Below are 25664 nucleotides of genomic sequence, written 5' to 3' on the forward strand. Positions count from 1 at the left end.
TAAAATTTTCTAACAAAATTAGGGAGGCTTGAAATTCATTTCAGACCTATGGTCCCATGCAGGGACGGAAAATAATAATTTTTTTTTCGGAGTCGAAAAAGTCCTGGTCTAAAAATTGTCCTAGGTGAAAATGTTTGAGTTCCCAGGTATTCATAGCAATATTATGCCAAAACATGCATCCTTTTTATTTTTCGAACTTTTTCCATAAAAGTCCACATATAAAAGTAAAATCTGTATTTTTATTTTTTGAGTCCGATAGAACTAGTGAAAATAAAAGACGGACTTTTATTTTTTAAGGCCTTTGTTATCAAACCGGACTTTTATTTTGACCTGAGGTAATAAAAATGCGAAAATAATTTTTATCTTGATCCAAATATATTAAAAGTCCAAAATTAATAGTTTTGCAAGGAATTATATTATAAAAGGAATAGCAGTTTCTGCCCCTGGTCCCATGGACAATATTACTCAGTATGACCCATAGATTCAGAAACTGGATGTGCCTTTTCAACAATAAATTTGACCCACCCTAGTATATATGTGACCCGGTCTATGAAAAGGTGGCTTATGACTCAAAAAAGAAATTGCGACAAATAGATGTTAGCAGCTGTTTTTTTTTTTGGGAGAAACAGCTGTAAACAGCTGTTTTTTTTTTAGTCATAAGCTACCTTTTCATAGACCGGGTGACATATATATATATATATATGTGTTTGTGGACGAAAATTTAATATTTGAACTGTCTGAGAGTACTCTCCCATTATGCGCGTCCGATAAACATCATGTTCCGCTTGCTATATTTATTCAATACTTTGATGCGATTCCCGTTTCTATTCTCGCGGATAATCTTTCTTTGAACTTCCGCCGAACTAATTTTGAGGAGCTTAATAATGCCTTCCTCGATGTAAATTGGGAAAATCTATTTAATTCTCAGGACGTCAGCGCTTGCTACGATACCTTCCTGTATAAGTTGTGTGAGATCTTTAATATCAAGGTGCCTCCTCTTGGGCCAAAACTATACAAACTGCCTTGGTACAACCAAACTCTAAAAAATTTAAAAAATAAACGAAATAAGTATAACAAGTTGTATAGGGCTAATACTACGGATACGTTCAAGGAGCAATATACAACTAGTGTGAAACAGTTTAACGTTCTCGATAAATTTCTGTATAACCAGTATATGGGAAGGCTCGAAACGGATCTAAAAGTAAATCCTAAGGCTTTTTGGAATTGTATTCGCTCCAAACGTGGCTCTTCTAATATTCCCACTTGCATGCACTTTAATGACAAGTGCGCGCAGTCTCTGGATGAATCTGTTGAACTCTTTGCTGAATTCTTTAAATCTAATTTTGAAGGTGATGTTGCTGTTCCGAATCTGCTCTCTGCTGTCAATGAACGATTGGATTTTGGATCGTTCACGATCTCCAATACTGACGTTGGCAATGCTATGTTAACACTAAAGCCCTCACTGAAATGCGACAGTGATGGCGTCTGCGCGTATGTTCTGAAGCACTGCAGTGTATTGTCACGGATATTACCATCACTAAGTTATCCCATCACTAAGGCGATGCTAAGGCCATGCCAAGCAGTATTTACGTTAATAATCAAATCAAGTATACACATATATAAGGCAGCCCAGAGAGATGTCACACACAGATGCATTTACTTATACGCCTATGTGCGCGCGAGAGACTGTAAACTACAAACATTCACATCAATAATTCAATCTTTATGTATCTACATAAACGAATAAATAATTGCGTCTACACATATGTACGTATACGAGCAGCGGAGCGGCAATGCACAAACACATGCATATATCTTATGTCAGTGGTCACAAGAGAGGGCAATAATTTGTGCACGTAGTTGTGGCTGGCGATTTTGTAGCCGAAACAACTAGTAAGTTCTGGAAATCGAAGAGCCTAGAAGTATGCAGCGTAAACTATAAAAGCGGGGCAAGCGAGTAAGAAGTAATTCAGTTTGAGTTGAGCTATCAATCAGTTTGCTTAAGCACGCGATCTGGCGGCCAATAGTAGAGTTTCATTTGAGTTATTAATCAGTTTGGTCCAGCGAGTAGCAAAGTATAAGTGTTATTGTGAAGTACTTTAATAAAGGCCATTTTTCTATCATTCAATATTGGAGTTATTTATTCAACAGTTTAGTGATTCGAACTTAGCAGAGGATTGCAAATAAGAGGATTTGCAGCAAATTCGTTACAATTGGTGTCAGAAGAGGAATTGTTGAATAAATTCCAGAAGACAACAAGGATATGGCAAAGTTCAGTGAATTAAAGATCCAGCAACTGAAGAAGGAGTTGGAGAGCCGTGGATTGAATACAAGCGGCGTTAAACTCGAACTTCAGGCACGGCTACGAGAGGCAATGGAAGCAGAAGGAATTGATGTGGAATAGTATGTCTTTCACCTTGATGGCGAGGAGACAACAAAAATTGAAGAGAAAAACGAAACATCGCAGACGGTTACCAGCACAGACTTGAACATAATTTTGGCTGCAATATCTGCTCAAACATCGACAGTGGCTTCTCAACTGGAATCGCAAAAGACAGATATAACATCTCAACTGGCATCTCAACTAGAAGAACAGAAAACGTATATGTCATCACAGATGGAATCCCAAGAGACACGAATAACATCGAAGATTGAAGCACAAGAAACACGTATTTCAGAAATGTCGACACAAATTTCTTCACAACTGGAATCGCAGGAAACCCGTATAACATCAAAGATGGAAGAACAAGAGGAGCGCTTATCATTGCAGGTGGCACAAATGTCTTCACAGTTAGAAGCACAGGAAGCAAGGGTAACATCAAAGCTGGAAGCGCAGGATGCAAAAATCGCTCAATTTCAGGCAGAAGTCGATAATTTGAAGGGTCGTATGGAACAGTTACAATTAAATCGTCCAGCAGTTTCAGCGAGTAATCCAAAGGTAAAAACACCATCCTTTGACGGTTCTGTTCCTTTCCAGGTCTTTAAGCTACAGTTTGAGAAGACCGCAGCAGTGAACAACTGGAATGCGGAAGATAAAGTTGCTGCACTGTTCGTGGCATTGAAAGGGCCCGCAGCGGAAATCTTACAGACGATTCCAGAGTACGAACGGAACAGTTATGAAACATTGATGGCTGCTGTAGAACGACGTTATGGAAGCGAGCATAGGAAACAGATATTCCAAATTGAGTTGCAAAACCGCTACCAAAAAGCAAATGAGACATTGCAGGAGTTTGCTTCAGATATTGAAAGATTGGCTCATCTTGCAAATGCGGACGCACCCGTGGAATACACTGAAAGGGTAAAAATCCAGAGCTTCATAAATGGCATACGAGATGTGGAAACGAAGCGGGCTACATATGCGAATCCAAAACTAACGTTTGCTGAAACGGTATCCCATGCATTGACCCAAGAAACGGCGTCATTATTGAGTAAACCAGCATACAAAGCTCATCGTGTGGAAGTAGAAAGGCCGGAGTGGGTAGATACAATTTTGGAAGCTCTGAAGGGATCACAACAGAAAAATGCCGGAGTTATGAAATGTTTCAAGTGCGGTAACCCAGGTCACATTGCACGTCATTGCAGTAGCAATTCCAATAGTTCCAACAATGTGGGTGGCCGTAAACGCAGAGCTGAAGGAGACGAGCAAATCTCCAAATCCACTCAATCGTTAAACTAAAGCGAGTCAGCCGCAAGGGGCGACAGCTGGCTCCCTCAATTGAATGCCCCATAATCTCTATCTCGCAAATTGGAAGAAGGTCAAGCAATCTTACTGTTGGAGGACATGTGGACGGGAAGGAACGGTTACTGACTGTAGATACGGGTGCATCTCATTCCATCATTCGAGCGGATTTAGTCAACAAGAAGATAAGACCATTGCTTGGAGCAAGATTACGTACAGCCACGGGAGAGGACACCCAGGTAATTGGAGAAGTAGAATGTGAAGTAGCAATTGGGAACGTCACGGTACTTCACAATTTTATAGTGGCAGGTATTGTTGATGAAATCATAATTGGAGTGGACTTCTTAATCAACCAAGGCATCAAGATCGATATGCAAAGCAAGACGATGCGATATAAGAACATGGATGTGCCACTTAATTTCGGCTACGAGAGAGGCTACAGCAGGAAACGAGTGCTGGTGGAAGAGAGTCAGCAAATACCACCAAAATCAGAAGCAGTCATCTGGGCAAAGGTAGATGGAGATTGTGGGACAAACAAATTGTGGGTTGTCGAAGCAGCAAATAAATCAGCACTGAACATACTTGTAGGAAAAACCCTGGCTATGACAAAACAAGATGGACGTATTCCGGTAAGAGTACTCAATGAGTTCAAGTCACCATTCAATTTGACCAAAGGTGCTATTTTGGGAAGATGCCAAGAGGCCGAAGTAGTTATTAACTGTGAACAGCTCCAGGAATACGTTTCATCTAGTAATACTGATCTTTCAAATGATATCACGGCATGGACGCATGGGCTAGAGGACCCCTATCAGAGTAAGGCAAAACAACTGCTCCTAAAGTACGCGAACATATTTGACCTGGATGATTCTAAACCAGGCCGCACCAACGTTGTGAAACACCAAATTAACACTGGAGATGCGAGGCCGATCCGTCAAGCTCCACGTAGTGTTCCACTGGCGAAGCGGGAAGTTGTGAGTCAAATCATTCAAGAAATGAGCGACAGCGGCGTCATCGAACCATCAGCTAGTCCATGGAGCTCACCGGTAGTACTTGTAAAAAAGAAGGATGGAAAAATGAGGTTTTGCGTGGACTACCGGAAGTTGAATGACGTAACGAAAAAGGATAGCTACCCATTGCCAAGAATTGACGACACTCTGGACTCGCTATCTGGTACGAAATGGTTTTCCACGCTGGACTTGAAAAGCGGCTACTGGCAAGTGGAGGTGAAGGAGGAAGATAAAGAGAAAACAGCCTTCAGTGTCGGTGATGGTCTTTGGCAATTTACAGTGATGCCTTTTGGACTTTGTAATGCACCAGCTACTTTTGAGAGACTCATGGACCAGGTACTGAAAGGACTACATTGGAAAACATGCTTGGTGTACCTGGACGACATCATCGTATTGGGCAAGAACTTTGATGAACATCTTAAGAACTTGGAGGAAGTTTTCCAGAGAATAGCTGGCGCTGGTCTGAAGTTAAGTCCCAAAAAGTGTGCGCTGTTTAAAAAGGAAGTCAATTATTTGGGTCACAAGGTAACGACAGAGGGCATCTGCACTGCGAACGAAAAAATAGAGGCTGTAAAGGATTGGCCAAGACCACAGAACCTACATGAATTGAGAAGTTTTCTTGGGCAGTGCACATATTACCGCCGATTTATACCAAATTTTTCCAGCGTAGCCCATAGCCTCCATGAGCTTACAAGAAAAAACAAAGCTTTTGAATGGAAGAAGGAGCAAGAAGTGGCTTTCCAAACATTGAAGGAGCGTTTGTGCACTGCCCCAATGTTAGCATATCCGATTCCAGGAGCAACATTTATTCTGGATACAGATGCGAGTGGATATGCTATAGGAGGCGTTTTATCACAACTGGTCGATGGACAGGAGAAGGTAGTTGCATATTACAGCCGTTCGATTGGAAAACCAGAGAGAAACTACTGTGTTACGCGGAGAGAGCTGTTGGCATTGGTAGACTGCATTAAACATTTTCACAAATACCTCTACGGCCAGCGATTCCGTGTCAGGACAGATCACGCAGCGTTGAAATGGCTTCTGCAGTTCCGTAATCCGGAAGGACAATTGGCACGGTGGATCGAGCGACTACAAAGCTACGACTTTTCCATTGAGCATCGAAAAGGTAGTACCCATGGAAATGCTGATGCAATGTCACGAAGACCATGTAGTTTGGAATGCAAGCACTGTTCAAAAGCCGAGGCTAAAGAAGACATTATAGATGTCCGGCTAATGAATATAACATGTACAGATGAATGGGACAAGGAACAGCTAAGAAAGTGCCAGCTAGAAGACGCAGATCTGTCACGTGTTATGCAAGGGCTCGAACGAAATGAAAGACCAAACAGAGAAGAGATGTCAGCAGAGAGTCCCATTGCGAAGTCATATTGGGCACAGTGGAACAGTTTAGAATTGATATCCGGTTGCCTTCATCGACTATGGGAGAGTGAGGATGGTAAATACAAGAATAAACTGATAGTTGTTCCCAGAAAGAGGATTCCTGACGTGCTCAGCGAGCTGCATAATGGTCCAAGCGGAGGTCATCTTGGAATCACGAAGACGCTCGAGAAGATTAAACAGAGATTCTATTGGGTTGGTTGTCGTCAGTCGGTCACTGAGTGGATTGCGAACTGCGAGGTTTGCAGCAGAGCGAAAGGGCCCAGAACACGAAGTCATGGCCAGATGAAGCAATATAACTCAGGTGCGCCATTTGAAAGGATCGCCATGGATGTCGCAGGTCCATTTCCTACTAGTAACCGCGGAAACAAATACGTACTGGTGGTTATGGATTATTTCAGTAAATGGCCAGAGGTATACCCAATCCCAAACCAAGAAGCAGAAACAGTAGCAGAAGTGGTTAAAAACGAATGGGTTGCAAGGTATGGTGTACCAATGGAGTTACATTCTGACCAAGGCAGGAATTTCGAATCAGCTGTGTTCCAGGAAATGTGTAAGTCATTGGGCATTCGAAAAACACGGACAACTGCATTGCATCCTCAATCCGATGGTATGGTAGAACGATTCAATAGAACATTGGAGGAGCACTTAAGGAAAGTAGTAGACAAGTACCATAAAGAATGGGATACCCGCATACCATTATTCTTGATGGCTTACCGATCAGCAGTGCATGAGACAACGGGCCAAACCCCTGCAAAAGTAATTTTTGGCAATGACCTTAGACTGCCAGCTGATTTGAAGTTTGGGATAGATGCCAATGCGGAGAGAAATGTCAGGAAATCCACTAGTGATTTGGAAGAAGAGCTAAGAGAAATACATGATCTGATAAGGCAAAGAACAAAGATTATGAGTGACAAGATGAAAGCCAGATACGATAAAGCAATTAATTCAGAAGGTTTTCAGGAAGGAGATTTGGTGCTGTTATACAACCCACAACGTAAAAAAGGTTTGTCCCCGAAATTGCAGTGTAATTGGGAAGGCCCATACAAAGTTGTAAAACGGATCAACGATGTAGTGTACCGCATACAAACCATCGGTAAACCACGAACCAAAAAGAAAGTGGTCCATTTGGAAAGGCTGGCATCGTTTAGATCGAGAGATTTGTCTGATCGGGACGATCAGACTTAGGTGGAGGGCAGTGTCACGGATATTACCATCACTAAGTTATCCCATCACTAAGGCGATGCTAAGGCCATGCCAAGCAGTATTTACGTTAATAATCAAATCAAGTATACACATATATAAGGCAGCCCAGAGAGATGTCACACACAGATGTATTTACTTATACGCCTATGTGCGCGCGAGAGACTGTAAACTACAAACATTCACATCAATAATTCAATCTTTATGTATCTACATAAACGAATAAATAATTGCGTCTACACATATGTACGTATACGAGCAGCGGAGCGGCAATGCACAAACACATGCATATATCTTATGTCAGTGGTCACAAGAGAGGGCAATAATTTGTGCACGTAGTTGTGGCTGGCGATTTTGTAGCCGAAAGAACTAGTAAGTTCTGGAAATCGAAGAGCCTAGAAGTATGCAGCGTAAACTATAAAAGCGGGGCAAGCGAGTAATAAGTAATTCAGTTAAAGTTGAGCTATCAATCAGTTTGCTTAAGCACGCGATCTGGCGGCCAATAGTAGAGTTTCATTTGAGTTATTAATCAGTTTGGTTATTAAGCCAGCGAGTAGCAAAGTATAAGTGTTATTGTGAAGTACTTTAATAAAGGCCATTTTTCTATCATTCAATATTGGAGTTATTTATTCAACAGTTTAGTGATTCGAACTTAGCAGAGGATTGCAAATAAGAGGATTTGCAGCAAATTCGTTACAGTATCTTTATGTTCACCTCTTTGCTACATCTTTAATTTGTCTCTCTCATCTGGCATTTTTATAGATAGATGGAAATGTGCTTCGATAACACCGATTTTCAAAACCGGGAATAAAAACGATGTTTCAAACTATAGGCCTATTTCTAAACTTACTGTTTGTTCGAAACTTTTCGAAAATATAATAAAAGATAAACTATCCTTTATAGTCAAACGCATTGTTGAACCCAATCAACATGGTTTTACTGCCGGACGCTCTTCTGTCACTAACTTGGCGTCTTTCTCGGATTTTTGTATATCCGCATTTAAAGATGGATCTCAAATTGATGTTATATACACGGACTTCTCGAAGGCCTTCGACAAGGTCTCTCACCAGATTCTTTTATATAAACTTGAGTGTATTGGCTTTCACTCTGTGTTTTTAAGCTGCTTGAAATCCTACCTGACGAATAGACTCTTGTGTGTTAAGATTGAAAATCTTAAGTCCCACTCATTTGTCGCAACATCTGGAGTGCCTCAGGGAAGTATTCTCGATCCACTCCTATTTGTGCTTTTCATAAATGATATTGGTTCCTGCTTCAAAAACTCCAGTTTTCTGCTATTTGCTGATGATCTTAAATTTTTCCGTAGAATTAATGCCCCTTCGGATTCCTGCCTTTTGCAAAGTGACCTTAATAATGTGGATGATTGGTGTCGCGCCAATAATCTTTTCTTAAATGTTAAAAAATGCTTCAGTATGTCTTTCTCAAAATCCATGAGTTACTATTCTTCGTTGTACTCTATTTCAGGCATCCAGTTGGCGTCAATTAACGAACATGTTGATCTAGACGTTGTCTTTGACTCAAAATTCACATTCACCAATCACATATGTTATGTGTCCCAATGGCCTACAGGAACCTTGCTTTTCTTCGCAGATATGCAAGGGACTTTAAAGATCCGTATACTAAGAAAGCCCTATATATATCGTTAGTGCGCTCCAAAATTGAATATGCTTCCAATATCTGGAACCCCATCTACAGTAATCATTCGGCCAGAATAGAAAGAGTTCAAAGAAAGTTTGTCCGTTTTGCTTTGAACTCCATACATTTTGATAACCCGCTGCCTTCTTATTCTTCTCGTTGTCAACTGATCAATCTGCAATCACTTGAAGCGAGGAGAACGGTGCACTTGGTTATTTTTGTGTATGACTTAATTGTGGGCTCTTTGGACTGTGCGACTCTTCTTGAGAAAATACCGTTTAATGTGCCGCAAAAAAATTTGCGCGCATTCCTGCCTTTTTACTTGAGTTCTTGTAGAGCAAATTACTTTTATTTTAGCCCAATTTTTCGCGCCCTTACTGAATTTAATAAAATCTCTACTAGACTAAATATTGATTTTTCTGCGTCCAGAGATACATTCAAGGCTTCCTTTGTCTTACTCTTTACATAATGTTGTACCTAATGTATATGTTTAATACCTATATTTATTTTATTTTTAATATGTTATTGTATCTAGTCTGTAAGATTTTTGATCATAGACTGAATTAATAAACTATACTATAATTGGCTTAAATAAATAAATAAATAAATAAATAAATAAATAAATATATATATATATATATATATATAAATGTATGTATAATGGTGGTTTGAGGATGATATCCAATATATATATATATATCAAATATACGCAGCATGCAGCGAAAAGGGTTTATTTGACTATATAATGGGAGCATAGGGCAACATAAAATGGAACACAAATATGTTAGCTGTTTTTGACAGATTCATTCTAGATGATAACGAATTGGCAGATACAAGTTTTCAACAGCTCGGGATTTAGGCAGAAAAATCTTTATTGTCGGATATAGATCCGGTGTGCTGCGGAATTAGCATCTTAAGCTACGAAATTACTAGTAGAGCCAGACCATATCGGGAACGATTTAGTAAGACAAAAATCTCAAAATCTGATGCTGATTAAATATCTATCAAATACAAGTTACAACATTTGCCACATCACATTTTAGTGCTGCCCTGAGTAATTTACTGAAAAAACAAAAATTACGTCAGTATACCTGCAAATCTACGCAATTCATATTGATGATCATGACGATGAGAATAGACATTGACTATTATTGCAACAAATATTATTCACCGTGTAGTAAGCAATGCTAGAGGGCCATTGAGTGTGCATGGGGTAAGCAGTTGGAATAGTAGCAATAAAATTAGTAGTAGTAATGAAGGAAGTTGTAGTAACAATAACAAAACGTAAACGTATTCAAATTTAAAAATTATAAAGTCATTAAGTCGTCAATAATGTAGTAAGATTTAGTGGTCATACTGCGCACGCATAGATCCAATGAGAAATCAATAAAAATAAAACTTTAAAAAATTACGACAGTTTCTCTTAATGAATAATGGAGCTTTAAAAATAGAGAATCAATAATACAGATCGCTCTGTATTGAATTATTAAATCACAGACCTTTGAACAAACCCTCGTTGGATCTAGGTATGCGATGAAAGTATGTATATAGGAGCATTTGTGATTTTTGGTATTAATTTCTTGTTACTACTTATTTGTATTTACTTACCCCGTCGTGTACGACGTGATTTTGCTTTGGCAGGTGGTATGCATGTTTCACTTTGTAATGCTTGTTGTAATGCATTAAAGTATTCTTCTAAACCAGCCCATGTATTCTTTTCAATAAAACCTTTAACAACACCCCATATTGATTTTTTATATTTGACTTGAGCGTGCACTGACAGCATTGTATGATCATCAACAGTTCTGAAAGAGTTGAATATAATTTTTTTATGCATTCAAATCTATACAGTTATGTAATACACCCTAAAAAATTGCTAATTTTATCATTTATATAAACTTTATGACGAAAACTATGTTTCGAAAAAATTTGAGAACTCGAAAAACTTTAAAAAAAATTGCAGGAGGTTTTTGATTTAAAGAACTTTTAGGTATAAAAATAGTATAAAAAAATAAATTTCATGTTTTATATGGAAATAATCCAATACACCCTTCTTCGAAAAACAAATTGGCAAAAGCAAGCTGCCTAAAATTCCGCTCTAGTCAGTTCGTCGGAGTGGTCGTGCAGTGTCATCCTCGGCTCAACTGCAATTTGGCGGGGTTTTTCGTTGAGCTGAAAATTTAAATAGGGCTCAATGTTGGCTTTGTGCTTCCTTCTGGCGTTTTGGCTGAGTTGGCAGATGCAATGCTTCCCTGATCTGGTGTCAGGGTGGTGTTTTTGAACTCCTAACAGGAATCAGTGTGACATATAGCTCTGAAATACATATTGCTTATTTTGTGCCTGGCGTGGTGCCATTTAAAAACCAAATTACTATTGATTTTGTGTCTGGCGTGATGCAGTTTAAAAACCAATAAAATTAACATTTCGATACATAACGGAATTTAAATATTAAATAGCGGAGCTACTGTGAATAACGGAGCTATTGTGAATAACGGAGGAACATGTGGAATGAAACGACAATCTAGAGAGACCATTTTGATTTTGTACCTGGCGCTATGGTCACAGAACTCTGCCATTAATCCCTAATCCAAAAAAATAAAACAAAAATTCAAAACAGAAAATTTGTACGTTTTTATGAAAATTATGCATGATTTTTGTATTTGTTATTGTAAAACTTTATATGAGCTAAAAGGCCGTAGTTAAAAATATTTGAAATTGTATTTTAGTGTTCAATTCGTCGATATTTCGATTTCAGTCTGAAATCATCTTCAGGAACATATAACTATGTTTGATGATACTGAACTCGAAACATCGACGAATTAAAAACTAAAATACAATTTTAAATATTGTGTTTTATTTAACTACGGCCTTTTAGCTCATATAATGTTTTACAGTAACAATTATTAGAAATTTGAAATTTTTTCGAAAATGTTTTCGTAATTGTATTATATAGTTTTCCTTACACAATTCATTCAGTTTTTTTAAATTAATCCAAAAGAAAAACAAGTAAAGGTGTCCAAGTTCGGGTGTAACCGAACATTATATACTCAGCGTACATTTCATTTAATATACATTACTTTTCTACGTAACACGTGGCACCGCAGGTTTAAAAAAAATGTCTCCCCATTTCCTCTTACAGTAAAACCTAATAAGTGAAATATCATTGATTCAAAACTATTTTTTGATAAGTTATAGCTTATTATTTTCGTCTACGACCCTTTTAAAAATTTTTTATATAAAAGTAGGCGTGATCTTTAACCGATCTCGTCCATTTTTCCTAGAAATATTTCCTGCTATAGGGAAAATGTGGGTACCCACTTTTATTACGATCCGTTAATTTTTCTTCGAGTTATAGCTCCGGAAACATAGAAAATTGCTTAGTCATAAAAGGGCCGGTGCCACGCCCATTTTTTTAAATTTGAAATTTTTCCTATTTATTGTTATAAATCCACTTGGGAAATGAAATACCATTGATATAAAGCTCCTTTTTGCAAAGATATAGCTTATTTTATTCGCCCACGACCCTTTTAAAAATCTTTTATATAAAAGTGGGCCACACCGATTTCGTTAATTTTTCTTCAAATTATTCCTTATAGTAAGGGCAAGCTCTCTGCCGAATTTTGTTACGATAGGTTTAACGATTTTTGATTTATGATTAATAATATTTGTAAAATTGATTTTATCACAAGTTGGCGGAGCCACGCCCATTTTAAACATTTTTTCCAAATTTTTATCAAGTCTCAATATCAGTCCACATGTCAAATTTCAACATTCTAGGTGTATTATTTACTAAATAATCGGGTTTTTTGTGTTTTCAAAAATGTTATATATATAAAAAGTGAGCGTGGTTATCATCCGATTTCACTCATACTCAATACCAATCTATTCTGGGTCCAGATAAGCTAGTGTACCAAATTTGGTGAAGATATCTCAATATTTACTTAAGTTATCGTGCTAACGGACGGACGTACGGACATGGCTCAATCAAATTTTTTTTTCGATACTGATGATTTTGATATATGGAAGTCTATATCTATCTCGATTCCTTTATACCTGTACAACCAACCGTTATCCAATCAAAGTTAATATACTCTGTGTGCAAAGCACGCTGAGTATAAAAAATAGCTTATATAATTTCAATTAATTTTTATTGCGTTTTGTTTTGCTGGGCTGTAATGTATCTATATGTAGTAATGCAGGGTAGTAACTTACCTTACAAGGCAATAGTGCATTAAGACATTAAAACTATCGGCATATGGAATGCCAGCGTTAACACTAGTTACATCTATGGAATACAATTCACCCGGTTTACTACATTCACGCATCTCTTGGTTTTCAGTAACCTGTAATTTTTCGAAAAATAAAAAAGTTTCAATCAAAATATGTGCCTTGGCTATTGAAAGTACAAGTTGGGTAGCAAAAACATAGGAAAAAAAATTACCTTAGACACTTTAGGTCCCACGGAAGCCAATAATTGCACAGTTAAATTAATAGTACGTGTCTTCTTGCTTTCATTATTGGTTAACCAATCGTTGAAAGACATATTTTCAGTTTTACGCGCTGCATGAAATTCCAAAAAGAATTTCGATTTTGAAAAAAGCATGCTAAATAGCGTATCGACATTAATTGGAAGTATTGTGTGTACTAATTGACGACCTTCATGTGTTGATGAGCATTCAGCTGTTGCAATAAATCTATAAAGAGGTATATATTTTAGTGAAAAATTAGCTATCAGTGACAAACATATATATTATATATACACAAATTATCGGTGATACTGCTATGTGAATTTTTTGTTTTACACGACACTGAAGCTACCATTCTGTTGTTGTTGTTCTTGTTGTAGCTATTAGGTTTCTCCCTGAATGCTTTGGGGAGTGTTATCTATGTGATGGTCCTTTGCCGGATACATATCCGGTACGCTCCCGTAACACAGCACCATTAAGTTGTTAGCCCGACCATCTCGGGAACGATTTATATGGCCATCAGGCATCCCTCCCTCCCCACCACCAAGTTCCACGAGGAGCTTGGGGTCGCCAGAGCTTCGTCTGTTAGTGAAACAGGATTCGCCGCGGAAAGGTGGGGTCAATTGGGTTTGGAGAAGCTATATATTGCGCTGGCAGCCTGAAAAGGTTGCGCTACACAGCCCCTTGAATCTGGTATTATATCGCCTCTTACGACAGGCATACCTACCGCGGGTATATTCTGACCCCCTAATCCGCGGGGACCATTCTGTCTTTCAATTATCTGATTTGAAATTAGATATTATTTTACGGTAGTAAACAAATACAAAAAAAAATTTATACGCGTGTCACACCATTAAGCACAAAAATTCACAGCTTACAATGCACACTTTGCAGTATCAACAACCACGTACATAGAATACAAAGAGAGCTTAACTTACGGAACTTTATTATCTTCTGAATCACTAGAACCAGAAGCATCTGTTGGTAAATTTGTTTGATTATTGCTTGCTGCTACATCACGTTCACGTGTAGTTTTTGGCATTTTACGCTTTGCATCGTGCGCAACTATGGCCTTGAGTGTTGAACTTTTTGTCTCTCTACTAGCGCCACTACCACCACCGCTACCACTTTCATTAGCGGAACTACTTATTTTATTACTGCGTACTCCTACTATATCTTCATCCGGCTTCATAGAGGTCAAAGTTAATTCTTTTGCATTCATAATGCTTTTAGTTATTATACGTTCACTACTATTATTATCACTTGCTTTATTATCAGAACCACTTGTTGATGTATTCGTGGTGGTGGTCGTAGACGAATTACCAAACGCTTTATGCGTCCCCCCAAAAAAATATGATTTCTTTCTACTAGGTTTACTAACAGCAGGAACAGCAGAAGCACCGACACTACTAGCGCTAGAACTAATAGCAGCAATATTTACAGTATTATTTGAAATAGGTATTGATTCCGTTTTCGCTGTTGTTAAATCGCTACTAAATGCTGTGACAAATGAATTACAATCTTCTTCTGCTAAAACAAATTCTGAATCACCACCACTTTCAGTATCTTTCGCTTTTACACTAGTCGGATCAATATAATCTTCATCATCTGTTGTAAGACCCAATTCATCACCATAACAATTATGCACCCATTGCCATATTTCTTTTGGAGGCATTTGTTTATTCATCAATGTATTTTGCCATACTCGAAAGAGCATTAAAAATGCCTTATCACGTGTTGTAAATGTAGCAAAGAAATATTTCTCTCTTGCGGTACAAATTGATATGGCATTTGGTATAACAAGTGCGGTTTTTTCTTTTGTTATCGATGTCACATCCTTCCAACGTATGGTTAAATAGGTTTCCCAACGGAATATATTCGCATGAAAGCATACATAGTTTTGTGAAACATATAGGCGTCCCTGTACGAGTATGTCACGTTGTAGAGCGCAGGAATAGTCTAAAAAAAAATGTTTCAAAGTGTTAATATGCGTCTTATATTTATTCTATATTGAGTAGGTACGCATCATCTTAATTACCAACAATAAGACGCTCGTCACCTGGTACTTCCTTAAAGAGCTTTTTAAAATCTTCTGCACGTGATTTGTAATTTGGATAGAGTACGTTATACCATGATTTCTTTTTAGCGCGTTCTGAGAGTCGGGAAGCGCTTTTCGGCTTATCAGTAGTAACCGAATCTGCAACTACGCCACGCACTAACTCACCAGATGTGTCACTTGATTTGCTGATAGCATCCTAAAATGGTAAAGATAATAGAAAATATAGTTCCTATAGTTGGTAGTGCAAGCCACTGGTGGCGAATAAATAAAAAAACTCAAAGCAAAATCATCACAGCCACAAAAAAGTTGGCGGATTGGTAAGGAACCCGTTTATTCTCTTGCTTTTTGATGCGCTGAATCTGAATTCTATAGCAGACTTTGTCTAACCTAAAAAAATACAACAACAAAAAGTTAACTGGCGATTGTATTTAAATTGAGGTTAGGCCGAACCAAAATGGGTTAGGCGAATTTGGACGGCGGATTCGTATATGGTGCATGTTGTCTTTGAATATCCATTACTAGTTAAGCCGACCTTGTTTGTGTGTTGGGGATATGGCGTTGGCAGTTCTCATCATTTTAGAGGAGAACGTCTTTTGTAACATATTCGCGACGCTGTTATGTCAACATAAAAAATTCTTATAAACTTCCCAAAAAAATCGGCGCGTATTAAGGTGTATATTTAATAATTTGGAGAGTTAATTGAATCAATAAATACAAAAAAATAACAATTTGAACATATCTTTTTCGAAATATACATCAAGTTGTAGGTCTAGTGGTGTTGAAAAAAAGTGCATACTCAGAATGTCCATAAGCCATTTTAAATCTGGAATTAGGAGCCAAAACCAACTTTCCATAAGTGGAGGAATATATTGGCGCATATTTCGAAGACTGATATTGTTGTTGTAGCAACGCTTCCAATAGGTGCGATCAATCATATTATTGTCATCAATACTCTATAACGGATGTCTGAGCAAACTGGCGGTTTCAAAACGTCTGGACCAAATAAATAAAGGTGTTAGAGACGTTGGTTCCACATTGCAAATGACAAAGATAGATGGAGGTCACGTTAAAAGCAGGGCATACATATTACAGTATCCAGATCCAAGTTGAGCTAGAGTGAATCGGGTCTGGGCCTAGTGAATTCCGAAAATTGCAATTCATATTGAGAAAACTGCAATTCAAGTTCAAAAATTGAGAAAGATGCTATTCATATTGAGAAATTACAATTTTAATTCAGAAAATTACAATTCAATTCAGGAATTCCAATTCAACTTCATAAAATCACAATTCAAGTTCAGAATTTTCATTTCAAATTCAGAAAATCAATTAATCAATTCAAGTTCAGGATTTCTATTTTAAGTTCAGAAAATTACAATTCAAGTTCAGAATTTGCAATTTAAGTTGAGAAAAAGTACAATTCAAATGCAGAAATTACAATTCAAAAGTTCAGAATTTCCAATTTGAAATCAGAAAGTTACAATTAAACTTTAGAAGTTGCACTTTAATTTGAAAGGTTCAGAAAATTACAATTTATGTTCCGTATTTCCAATTTTAATTTAGAAAATTTGAGTTCAGAAAATTATAGAATTTCCAACTTAAGTTGAGAAAATTACAATCTAAGTTCAGAACTTCCAATTGAAGTCAGAAAATTACAACTAAAGTTTAGAATTTCCAATTTGAAATCAGAAAGTTAAAATTAAAGTTCAGAAATTCCAATTTAAATTCAGAAAATTCAAATTCACACATAACTGATTCAAATCCTACTTAGATCGGAGGAGTTTTTACTATCAGCCCAATTCTAAACAAAAATTCCTTGCGGGTTTTTTCGCTTCTCCCATTCGGCGTATTCTTAATAAAAATTCCTTGTGAGTTTTTTCACTTCTCCCTTTCCTCTTATTCTGAACAATGTTCGAAAAAGCGGAAACCGGTTATGGGAGAAAAGTAGGTATTTTGAATGCGATTGAAAGGGAGATTTATCTGCTATTTCATAGGAGTTTCTTCACTTGTTAAATTAAAGGGAATGCATTAAAAATAGTTTAAGTAAATTGGTTCTTTGAAGAAAGAACACTTATTGTACAAATTTGTTCTAAAATACATATGTACATTATACCACAATATTCTTTATTTTAAGTCGAAAAGTATATCATAAGCAACGGAAGAGCTCTTGGTATATTTGATGCAGCCATCCAAAAATTGCGCAAGGATTTTTTAAAAAGGCTTAAATAGATTTTGGCATATGGCGAAAGGCGAACGCAACTCCACTTTGCCGCCAGAAAATTGAATTGCTGAAGAAATGCAGGCAACTCCGGCGGATTTGTGTTATCCCGCTGTCTTCTTCTTCTTATGCTCATCTGTTGATGTTGCAGTGGCACCAATTCATTACTTATTTCAGTGAATACCATATGAAATGCAATACTGTGCATTGTTTATATTTTATATCTTAATTTCAAACAAATTCGCAACAATAATTAAACTTTTCAATTTTTTAAACAAAATAAGAAATGCGCAACGAAATTTCAATTGACAAAACAGCTGACTTCGAAAATTCGAATTTCCAATTCCCGCTACCGCGATTTTTCAGATAAAATCAAAATACTAGGCTTTGAGTTCTCTAACAGCCCTATTCTGTGCACTTGACAAATTCACCATCTTGCTTATTTGTCAAGTTTGACAATTTATCAAGTAATTGGTATTCTATGTAAAAAATAAAAAGCTTTTTTGCTGACAAATTGTCAATAAGTCAAACGCTCTTGATAATTTAATTTATACGGATAAATTTAAATTAGAATTCTGTTATTGTGCGATCGAGAGAAAATGGAAGAACATTTATTACTTTTGCTATTATTGTGGGAAGATCCTCCCGGGGATATTTAGGGGTCATTCTGGGATCTTTTTGGGGACTCTCTCGGGGTTATTTGGGGGATATTCTGGGATGGTTTTGGGGACTTCCTCGGGGTAATTTGGGGGACATTCTGTGATGGTTTTGGGGACTCCCTCGGGGTCATTCTGAAATGGTTTTGGGGACTCCCTCGGGGTCATTTGGGGACATTCTGGGATGGTTTTGGGACTCCATCGGGTCGTCCCGGCGTCATTTAGTGAGCGTTCCCGGATGTTTTTGGGGACACTCTCGGGGACATTCCGGGATGGTTTTGGGGACTCCCTTGGGGTAATTTGGGGGATATTCCGAGATGGTTTTGGGGACTCCATCGGGTCGTCCCGGCGTCATATAGTGGTCATCCCAACCATCCCCAAAACTATCCAGGAATGACCCCCAAATGACCCCGAGGGAGCCTCCAAAGCCATGCCGAAATGACCCCGAAAAAACCCCGCGGATTATTTTTTCCTATTCCCATTTCGGGGTTACCAGCATAAAATGAGACATATCGCTCCAATTGCTCATGCGTTGCACGTTCCACTTTTGATTTACTTAAAAAAACCATGATTTTAAAATATTTGTTACAAAAAATAATGAACAATATTTAATTCTTACGTTTATTCCATTTTGCTGATTTGGATTTACTTTATTTAGGTCTCCACAGTATGGTGAAAAGCACAGGTCGTAGAGCTTTTTAGAGTTGTCAAGTTATGCACAGAATAGAAATATTTGTCAACTTGATAAAAATCTTGATTACTTGTCAACTTATTGAAAATTTGTCACGTGCACAGAATCGGGGCGTAAGTCGCTGTCATGAATATTTTTGTTGCTGAAACTCGTAACTTGGTGAAGAGGTGATGACGAGGAAAGCGGGCGGACACCGAGTTTCTTTTGCCCGACAACTTGCCGTGTGCTTTCTTTCTTGTGTTTTCAAATTCTTTTTTTGGATATTATTTTTTTAAAAGGAACTTTTTATTGATTTTGATCACAGGTATTTATAATTTTATATAAAATTTCCAATATTTCACCATTAATTATTGGATTTTCAAAACAGAACAAAAAATTGTTTAGAAAAAAATTTTAACAAAATGCCAAATTGTTGCATGGAAAGAGTCGCCATGTGTAAATATGATACGCAATTCCAAAAGAGAAGTTGCCCATAGTTAGCAAAATGTTTTTGTGTGTAAACAGCGACTAACAGATTACAGAAAAAATTTTGCAGCAAATGAAACTCTTCAGAAAATTTGGACGAAAAAAGTAGCAACTAAGTTTTTTTTTTTTTTAATTATTTAATACACTGGCAATAGAGGTGATGAAAAAGAAGTGAGGTTATGTAAATGGCTTCACCCTTTTCATTTCACTTTTTGTGCAGTAGCGATATGCGGAAGTTATTGACATATCTTTGTTTTTTAAGCGAATTTTAAATAGTTTATGCCAATATTATTTAAAATTAATAGGGCTATACCACAAAAGAATCAACACAATATATTAGATCAAAACTCACGTGTTTATGTGTCAAACAGCTTTTAGTTGCGTTTCGGTGGATTGGATTTTACTACTTATTTTAACATTTAAATCTATGCTCTATGTAATTTCAGTAATGCCTAAAGAAATTAAAAAGTGGAAAAAGCACGAAAAATAAAAAAATAAAAACGATACGCTTGAATATGCTGTTGTTGTTGTGTCAACAGTGCTTGAATATGCTATTTTGGTTTACCGCTGAAGCAACACAGCAATCGAACTGATAAATAACAAGTAAGGAAGTCTAAGTTCGGGTGAAACCGAACATTACATACCCAGCTGTACACTTCAAATGCTAGTTGTAGTTTGTTTCGAGTTATGGCTCCCGAAACATTGAAAATTGCTTAGACAAAAAGTGGCGGTGCTACACCCATTTTCAAAAATTTTAATGCTTTCCAAATTAATGTTATAATTCGATTTAGAAAGTAAAATTCTATTGATACAAAGCTCTTTTTCGCTAAGCTATATCTTATTATTTTCGTCCACGACCCTCTTTAAAATTTTTTATATAAAAGTGGGTGTGGTCTTTAACCGATCTCGTCCATTTTTTCTGGAAATATTTCCTGCTATACGGAAAGTTTGTGTACCCAATTTTATTACGATCCGTTAATTTTTCTTCGAGTTATGGCTCCCGAACATAGAAAATTGCTTAGTCACCGTGGCATCGCCCCGCCCCTTTTTTTAAATTTGAAGTTTTTCCTATTTATTGTTATAAATCCACTTGGGAAATGAAACACCATTGATAAAAAGGTCTTTTTTGCAAACATATAGCTTATTTTATTCGCCCACGACCCTTTTAAAAATCTTTTATATAAAAGTGGCCCACACCGATTTCGTTAATTTTTCTTCAAATCATTCCTTATAGTAAGGGCAACCTCTCTGCCGAATTTTGTTACGATAGGTTTAACGATTTTTGATTTATGATTAATAATATTTGTAAAATTGATTTTATCACAAGTGAACGGTGCCACGCCCATTTTAAACATTTTTTACAAATTTTTATCAAGAGTCAATATCAGTCCACATGTCAAATTTCAACATTCTAGTTGTATTATTTACTAAATAATCGGTTTTTTGTGTTTTCCAAAATGTTATATATGTATATATAAAAAGTGGGCGTGGTTATCATCCGATTTCGCTAATTTTCATTACCAATCTATTCTGGGTCCAGATAAGCTCGTGTACCAAATTTGGTTTAGATATCTCAATATTTACTCAAGTCATCGTGTTAGCGGACGGACGGCCGGAAGGACGGACATTGCTCAATCAAATTTTTTTCGATACTGATGATTTTGATATATGGAAGTCTATATCTATCTCGATTCCTTTATACCTGTACAACCAACCGTTACCCAATCAAAGTTGGGCAAAACAGACAAACACCAAAAAAAAAAGATAAATAAAATCCATTTGTCGTCTTAACAAACAAAACTACTTCCAACATATTACTTACCCAATAACACCAAAAAAAAAAAAAGATTAATAAAATCCATTTGTCGTCTTAACAAACAAACTACTTCCATACATATTACTTACCCAATATACATTTTTATTGAATCTCAATATGGGAAACATTTAATAACTGGCATTATTCGGAAATGTCAAACGATAGTTCACAAATCTAATCCTATATATATATATATCTAAAAAGCGACGACAGCGTTCACAAACTAAAAGGCACCTTTCTAATATCTTGTAGTGTAAACTGATAAGTTACATAAAACAATTTTACGCGGCAGGCACAAACCTACATATATGCTCGTGCATATTATGTAATATGGAATCACCCAGCGGATTAAGGGGCTGAGAATATATCCGCGGCAGGTATGCCTGCCTTTAGAGGTCACTAAAAAAACAAACTGATTCAAGGGGATGTGTAGCGCATCCCTTTCAAGGGGTTGCCAGCGCAATATATAGCTTCTCCAACCCAATTGTCAACCTCACCTACCCGTGGCGAATCCCGTTTCTTTAACAGCCGAGGCTCTGGCGACACCAAGTTCCTCATGGATATGGGGAGTGGGAGGGGGCGGGGTGGCCTGGAAGGCTTCATATGTTCATACCAAATCGTTCGCGAAATGGTCGGACTGGTGCCTTAGGGGTGCTTGTTACCGGAATGTACCGGGTTTGCATTCGGAAAACGACCATCAACATTGGTAATAATCCCCAAAGCCTTCGGCGAGTGTCCTTATCGCTAAAACAGCAACAACAACATTTAATATGGAACTAAGTGCCATCCTTGTTCATGCGCAAAGGCGTTAGAACTGTATCGTATATTTTTGGACTACTTTGCCGTCGAAGTGTACCCGGAAGGCTGCTTAAACTGTCCCAAAAATGTTCCGAAACAGTCTCGAAATGGTTCTGAGGTTTTGCCAAAGTTACACCTAAAATAATCCCGATGGGGTTCTGAAATTGTTCCCAAAATATACTCGAAATTATTTTAACGCGAACCTGTAATTGCCCCGTAACAGTTTCGAAATAGCTTTGAAATTATCCTGAAGCTGTCTCGGAAAGGGGCCGCCGTGGTGTGATGGTAGCGTGCTCCGCCATCCATACCGAAGATCCTGGGTTCACGCCCCGGGAAAAGCAACATCAAAGTTGTAGAAACAAGTTCTTTCAATTAGAATAAAATTTTTCTAAGCGGGGTTGCCCCTCGGGAGTGTTTGGCAAGCACTCTTGAGTGTATTTCTGCCATGAAAAGCTGTCAGTGAAAACTCATCTGCCTTGCAGATACCGTTCGTAGTCGGCATAAAACAAGTAGGTCCCGTCCCGCCAATTTATAGGAAAAAATCAAGAGGAGCACGACGCAAATTGGAAGAGAAGCTCGGCATAAGATCTCTTCGGAGGTTATCGCGCCTTACATTGATTTATTTTATGTCCCGGAATTGTTTCCGAAATGGTTCTGATTTAGTGTCGAAATGGTTCTGATTTAGTGTCGAAATGATTCTAAAGTCAACCCGGAATGTTCACGAAATGCTGCGGAAGTAGTCCCAAAGTGTTGCAGTATGAAGTGCGAGATGAACTTTGGGTCATATTTAGTTTTAAATTAAAAACAACGCCGCACATCAAATTGAGAACTAAATATTTTTTCAGACAGATGAGATTGTGTTTTTTGTTGTTTGTTGGGTATTTAAATTTCGATTTAGTGCACCGATTTGGTTATATATATATGCATATGTACGTGTATTTTAGCTTTGTTAGAATTGATAAAAATTATATTTGAATGTTTTCATTCAAAGCAGCGACTTGGCTGCACATACATACCTACACCTGCGAGTGAAAAAATTGCAGCTAAGTTTAGAAGTTTTCCAAACTTTCGTACAAGTTTCTATTTTTTTAGTTTTTGAAAAAATTAGGTATACACTTTTGTGGTTCAATACGTTATTCAATTTCAGAACAGTTTTCGAAAAAATTCGAAAAATTAAACAAAATCAGATTTTTAATTAAGGCTGACATAGTACAAGTTTGATGAAGTCACAAAAACCCAAAAGAAACTTGAAATTTTTTTCGTAAAGTTCTCTCCCTAAAGAATTTTAAAACACTTTGTATTATACAATTTCTTAAACACTTTACAGAAAACAGTATTTCAAAACTCAATGCTTATTTATGAGTTCGACAGGCTGTAAAACTAAGACTGGGTTAAAAAGGTTCTGCAAGTGGGCGTAAAAGGAAGGACTGTATACTAGAGTGTGTAGATTGCCATATGTAATAAAAAAATTGCAAAATTCCGCCTCTAAATTGTAAGGTTATGTTGAGGTGTCAAAGAATTTTTTCCTTAGTTATTTCGATGCTTGCGTCCTTCCGTTAACAAGATAACTTGAGTAAAAATTGAGATATTTGGTATGCTGGCTTATCTGGACCCAGAATAGATTGGCATTGAAAATGGGTTAAACACGTCCACTTTTACAATATCGAAAATTTCGAAAAAAGAAAAAAAAAAATTGATAATTGTTATCCTATGCCTGATACAGTAACAAGCCTTGATGTGAGTTGACTTTATAATGAGAAACAGAAATTTGAAAACATTTTGGAAATTGGGCGTGGTACTGCCCACGCTTAGAACAAGAAAATTCTTAAGTTTTGCATGCCGTAAATCAAAAGCCATTGAAGAAATCATGTTATAATTTGGCATAGAAAAATAAACAGAATCGGCTGGCGGCCATGCCAATTAGAAAAAAATCGATATTGACTTTCGAAAAATAGAAAAAGTGCTATAATTCATTACCAAAGATATATGAAGTAACGAAGTTTGACATGTTGATTGGCTTTATGGCGAAAAACAGAGGCTTGGTAAAATTTTTAAAAACGGGCTTGTCACCGCCCATTGAAAGTTTTGCTAGCCGTAAATTAAAAGCGGTTAAAGATTTCGTGTAAAAATTTGTCACAGGGGTAGTCCTTCATTCACTTTATAAAAATTAGCTGAATCGGTTGGCGACCACGCCCACTTAAAAACAAAGCGAAATCAAAATTACGAAAAATAGAAAAATTGCGATAATGCATTACCGAGGATAGATAAGCTGGTAGAACTTGATATGTGGGTTGAATTTATGAGTGTATGATTTAGGATAATGGGCGTGGCACTGTCCACATTTAAAATTTAAAAGTTTTTAAGCAGTAAATCAAAACCTATTGAACATATCATATTGAAACTTGGAATGGAAAGGTTGTTCTAAATGTTAATATATATATATTAAATGGGCAGAATTGGTTTGGAGACCACGCCTACTTTAAAAAAAAATCGACAAGAAATTTAAAAAAATTAAAAAAATTAAAAAAAAAACGCGATAACTTGATATGTTTGTTGATTTTATGGCAAAAAATAGAAACTTTCTAAAATTATGGAAAATGAGCGTGGAACCGCCCACATTAAGAAGAGCAGAATTTGAAAGTTTTGCAAGACGTAAATCAAAGTTAGCAAGGTTTGTGGTGATGGAGTTCGTTTTATCACAGCTTGGTACAACAGATTCGAGCATTCCTGGTGAATCATAAGTGTTTTCATGGTCTAAGGTTTGCTAACTAACTTCAAAAAACTCCATGAAAAGCAGTCTGAATCAGTTAAATCGGGTGATATGGTCGCTCAGTGCAAATCAACAACAGAAGAGATTAAGTGATCCGGCAACTCCCCTTCCGAATATTCCGCGTCCTTGAAGAGAAACCCAATTCATAGCATGTAAATATGTATTCAGTGTTTGTTTACTTCACAAATGTCGAAACCCGATTTGCAAAAATTATAGCGCCTTCGAATAGGGTGATGATTTTTGGCCAACCTAGTACTTTTGAAATATCAAAGCATATATTGAGGCTAATAAGGACCTTAAATGTATATTTTTAAGCAAATTTTTTTTTTTGCACATTTTGGGCTAGCAATTAATTATTATTAAATACTTTGACAGTTGCGCGACATAGCAGAGCGGCTCACAAAAATGATGACCACTGCATGCTATTGGGAAATGATGAACTTTTTATGTATGGGCCACGAAGCCGTCTAATGTACATACAGCAGCGTGCACGAAAATAGCAGTGGATATTTTTTTTTAAACTTCTGCAATTAAATTCTTTTTTATTTTTATTTTATATATTTAAGGAAAAAGCTACAATCACTTTTGTAAATGACACAATGCAAACTAACCTCAAAAAGGAAAAAAATCGAGAAATTGTTACGAAAATTTCCAAGTTTTTATTTAGTGTTTTCGGAATTTTTTTGAGTATGCAGTTTTGAAGGTCAATCATACATATATGTAATAATTCTTTATTGCTAGTACAATATGCTCGCAATGTGTTTTGAATTCGAAATCCAAAAAAAAGA

General features: G+C 36.9%; 1 protein-coding gene across 19 annotated transcripts in view; it reads right to left on the reverse strand.

Moving 5' to 3' along the window:
- GramD1B (GRAM domain containing 1B) overlaps positions 1–25664 on the reverse strand; it is a 344163-nt gene that overhangs the window by 248973 nt on the left and 69526 nt on the right. For all 19 annotated transcript variants that reach the window (XR_010949825.1, XM_067767481.1, XM_067767476.1 and 16 more), the window contains 5 exons: positions 15445–15661; positions 14345–15365; positions 13382–13634; positions 13153–13283; positions 10549–10745 (listed from right to left, as the gene is read on the reverse strand). Coding sequence is in view for 18 of the 19 variants with exons in the window: in XM_067767481.1 (XP_067623582.1) it covers positions 10549–10745; positions 13153–13283; positions 13382–13634; positions 14345–15365; positions 15445–15661 (1819 nt within the window). In the remaining variant the exon portion in view is untranslated. The remainder of the gene's footprint in view (positions 1–10548; positions 10746–13152; positions 13284–13381; positions 13635–14344; positions 15366–15444; positions 15662–25664) is intronic.

The sequence above is a fragment of the Eurosta solidaginis genome, chromosome 2 (assembly GCF_040869045.1).
Source record: "Eurosta solidaginis isolate ZX-2024a chromosome 2, ASM4086904v1, whole genome shotgun sequence".
Taxonomy (NCBI): Eukaryota; Metazoa; Arthropoda; class Insecta; order Diptera; family Tephritidae; genus Eurosta; species Eurosta solidaginis.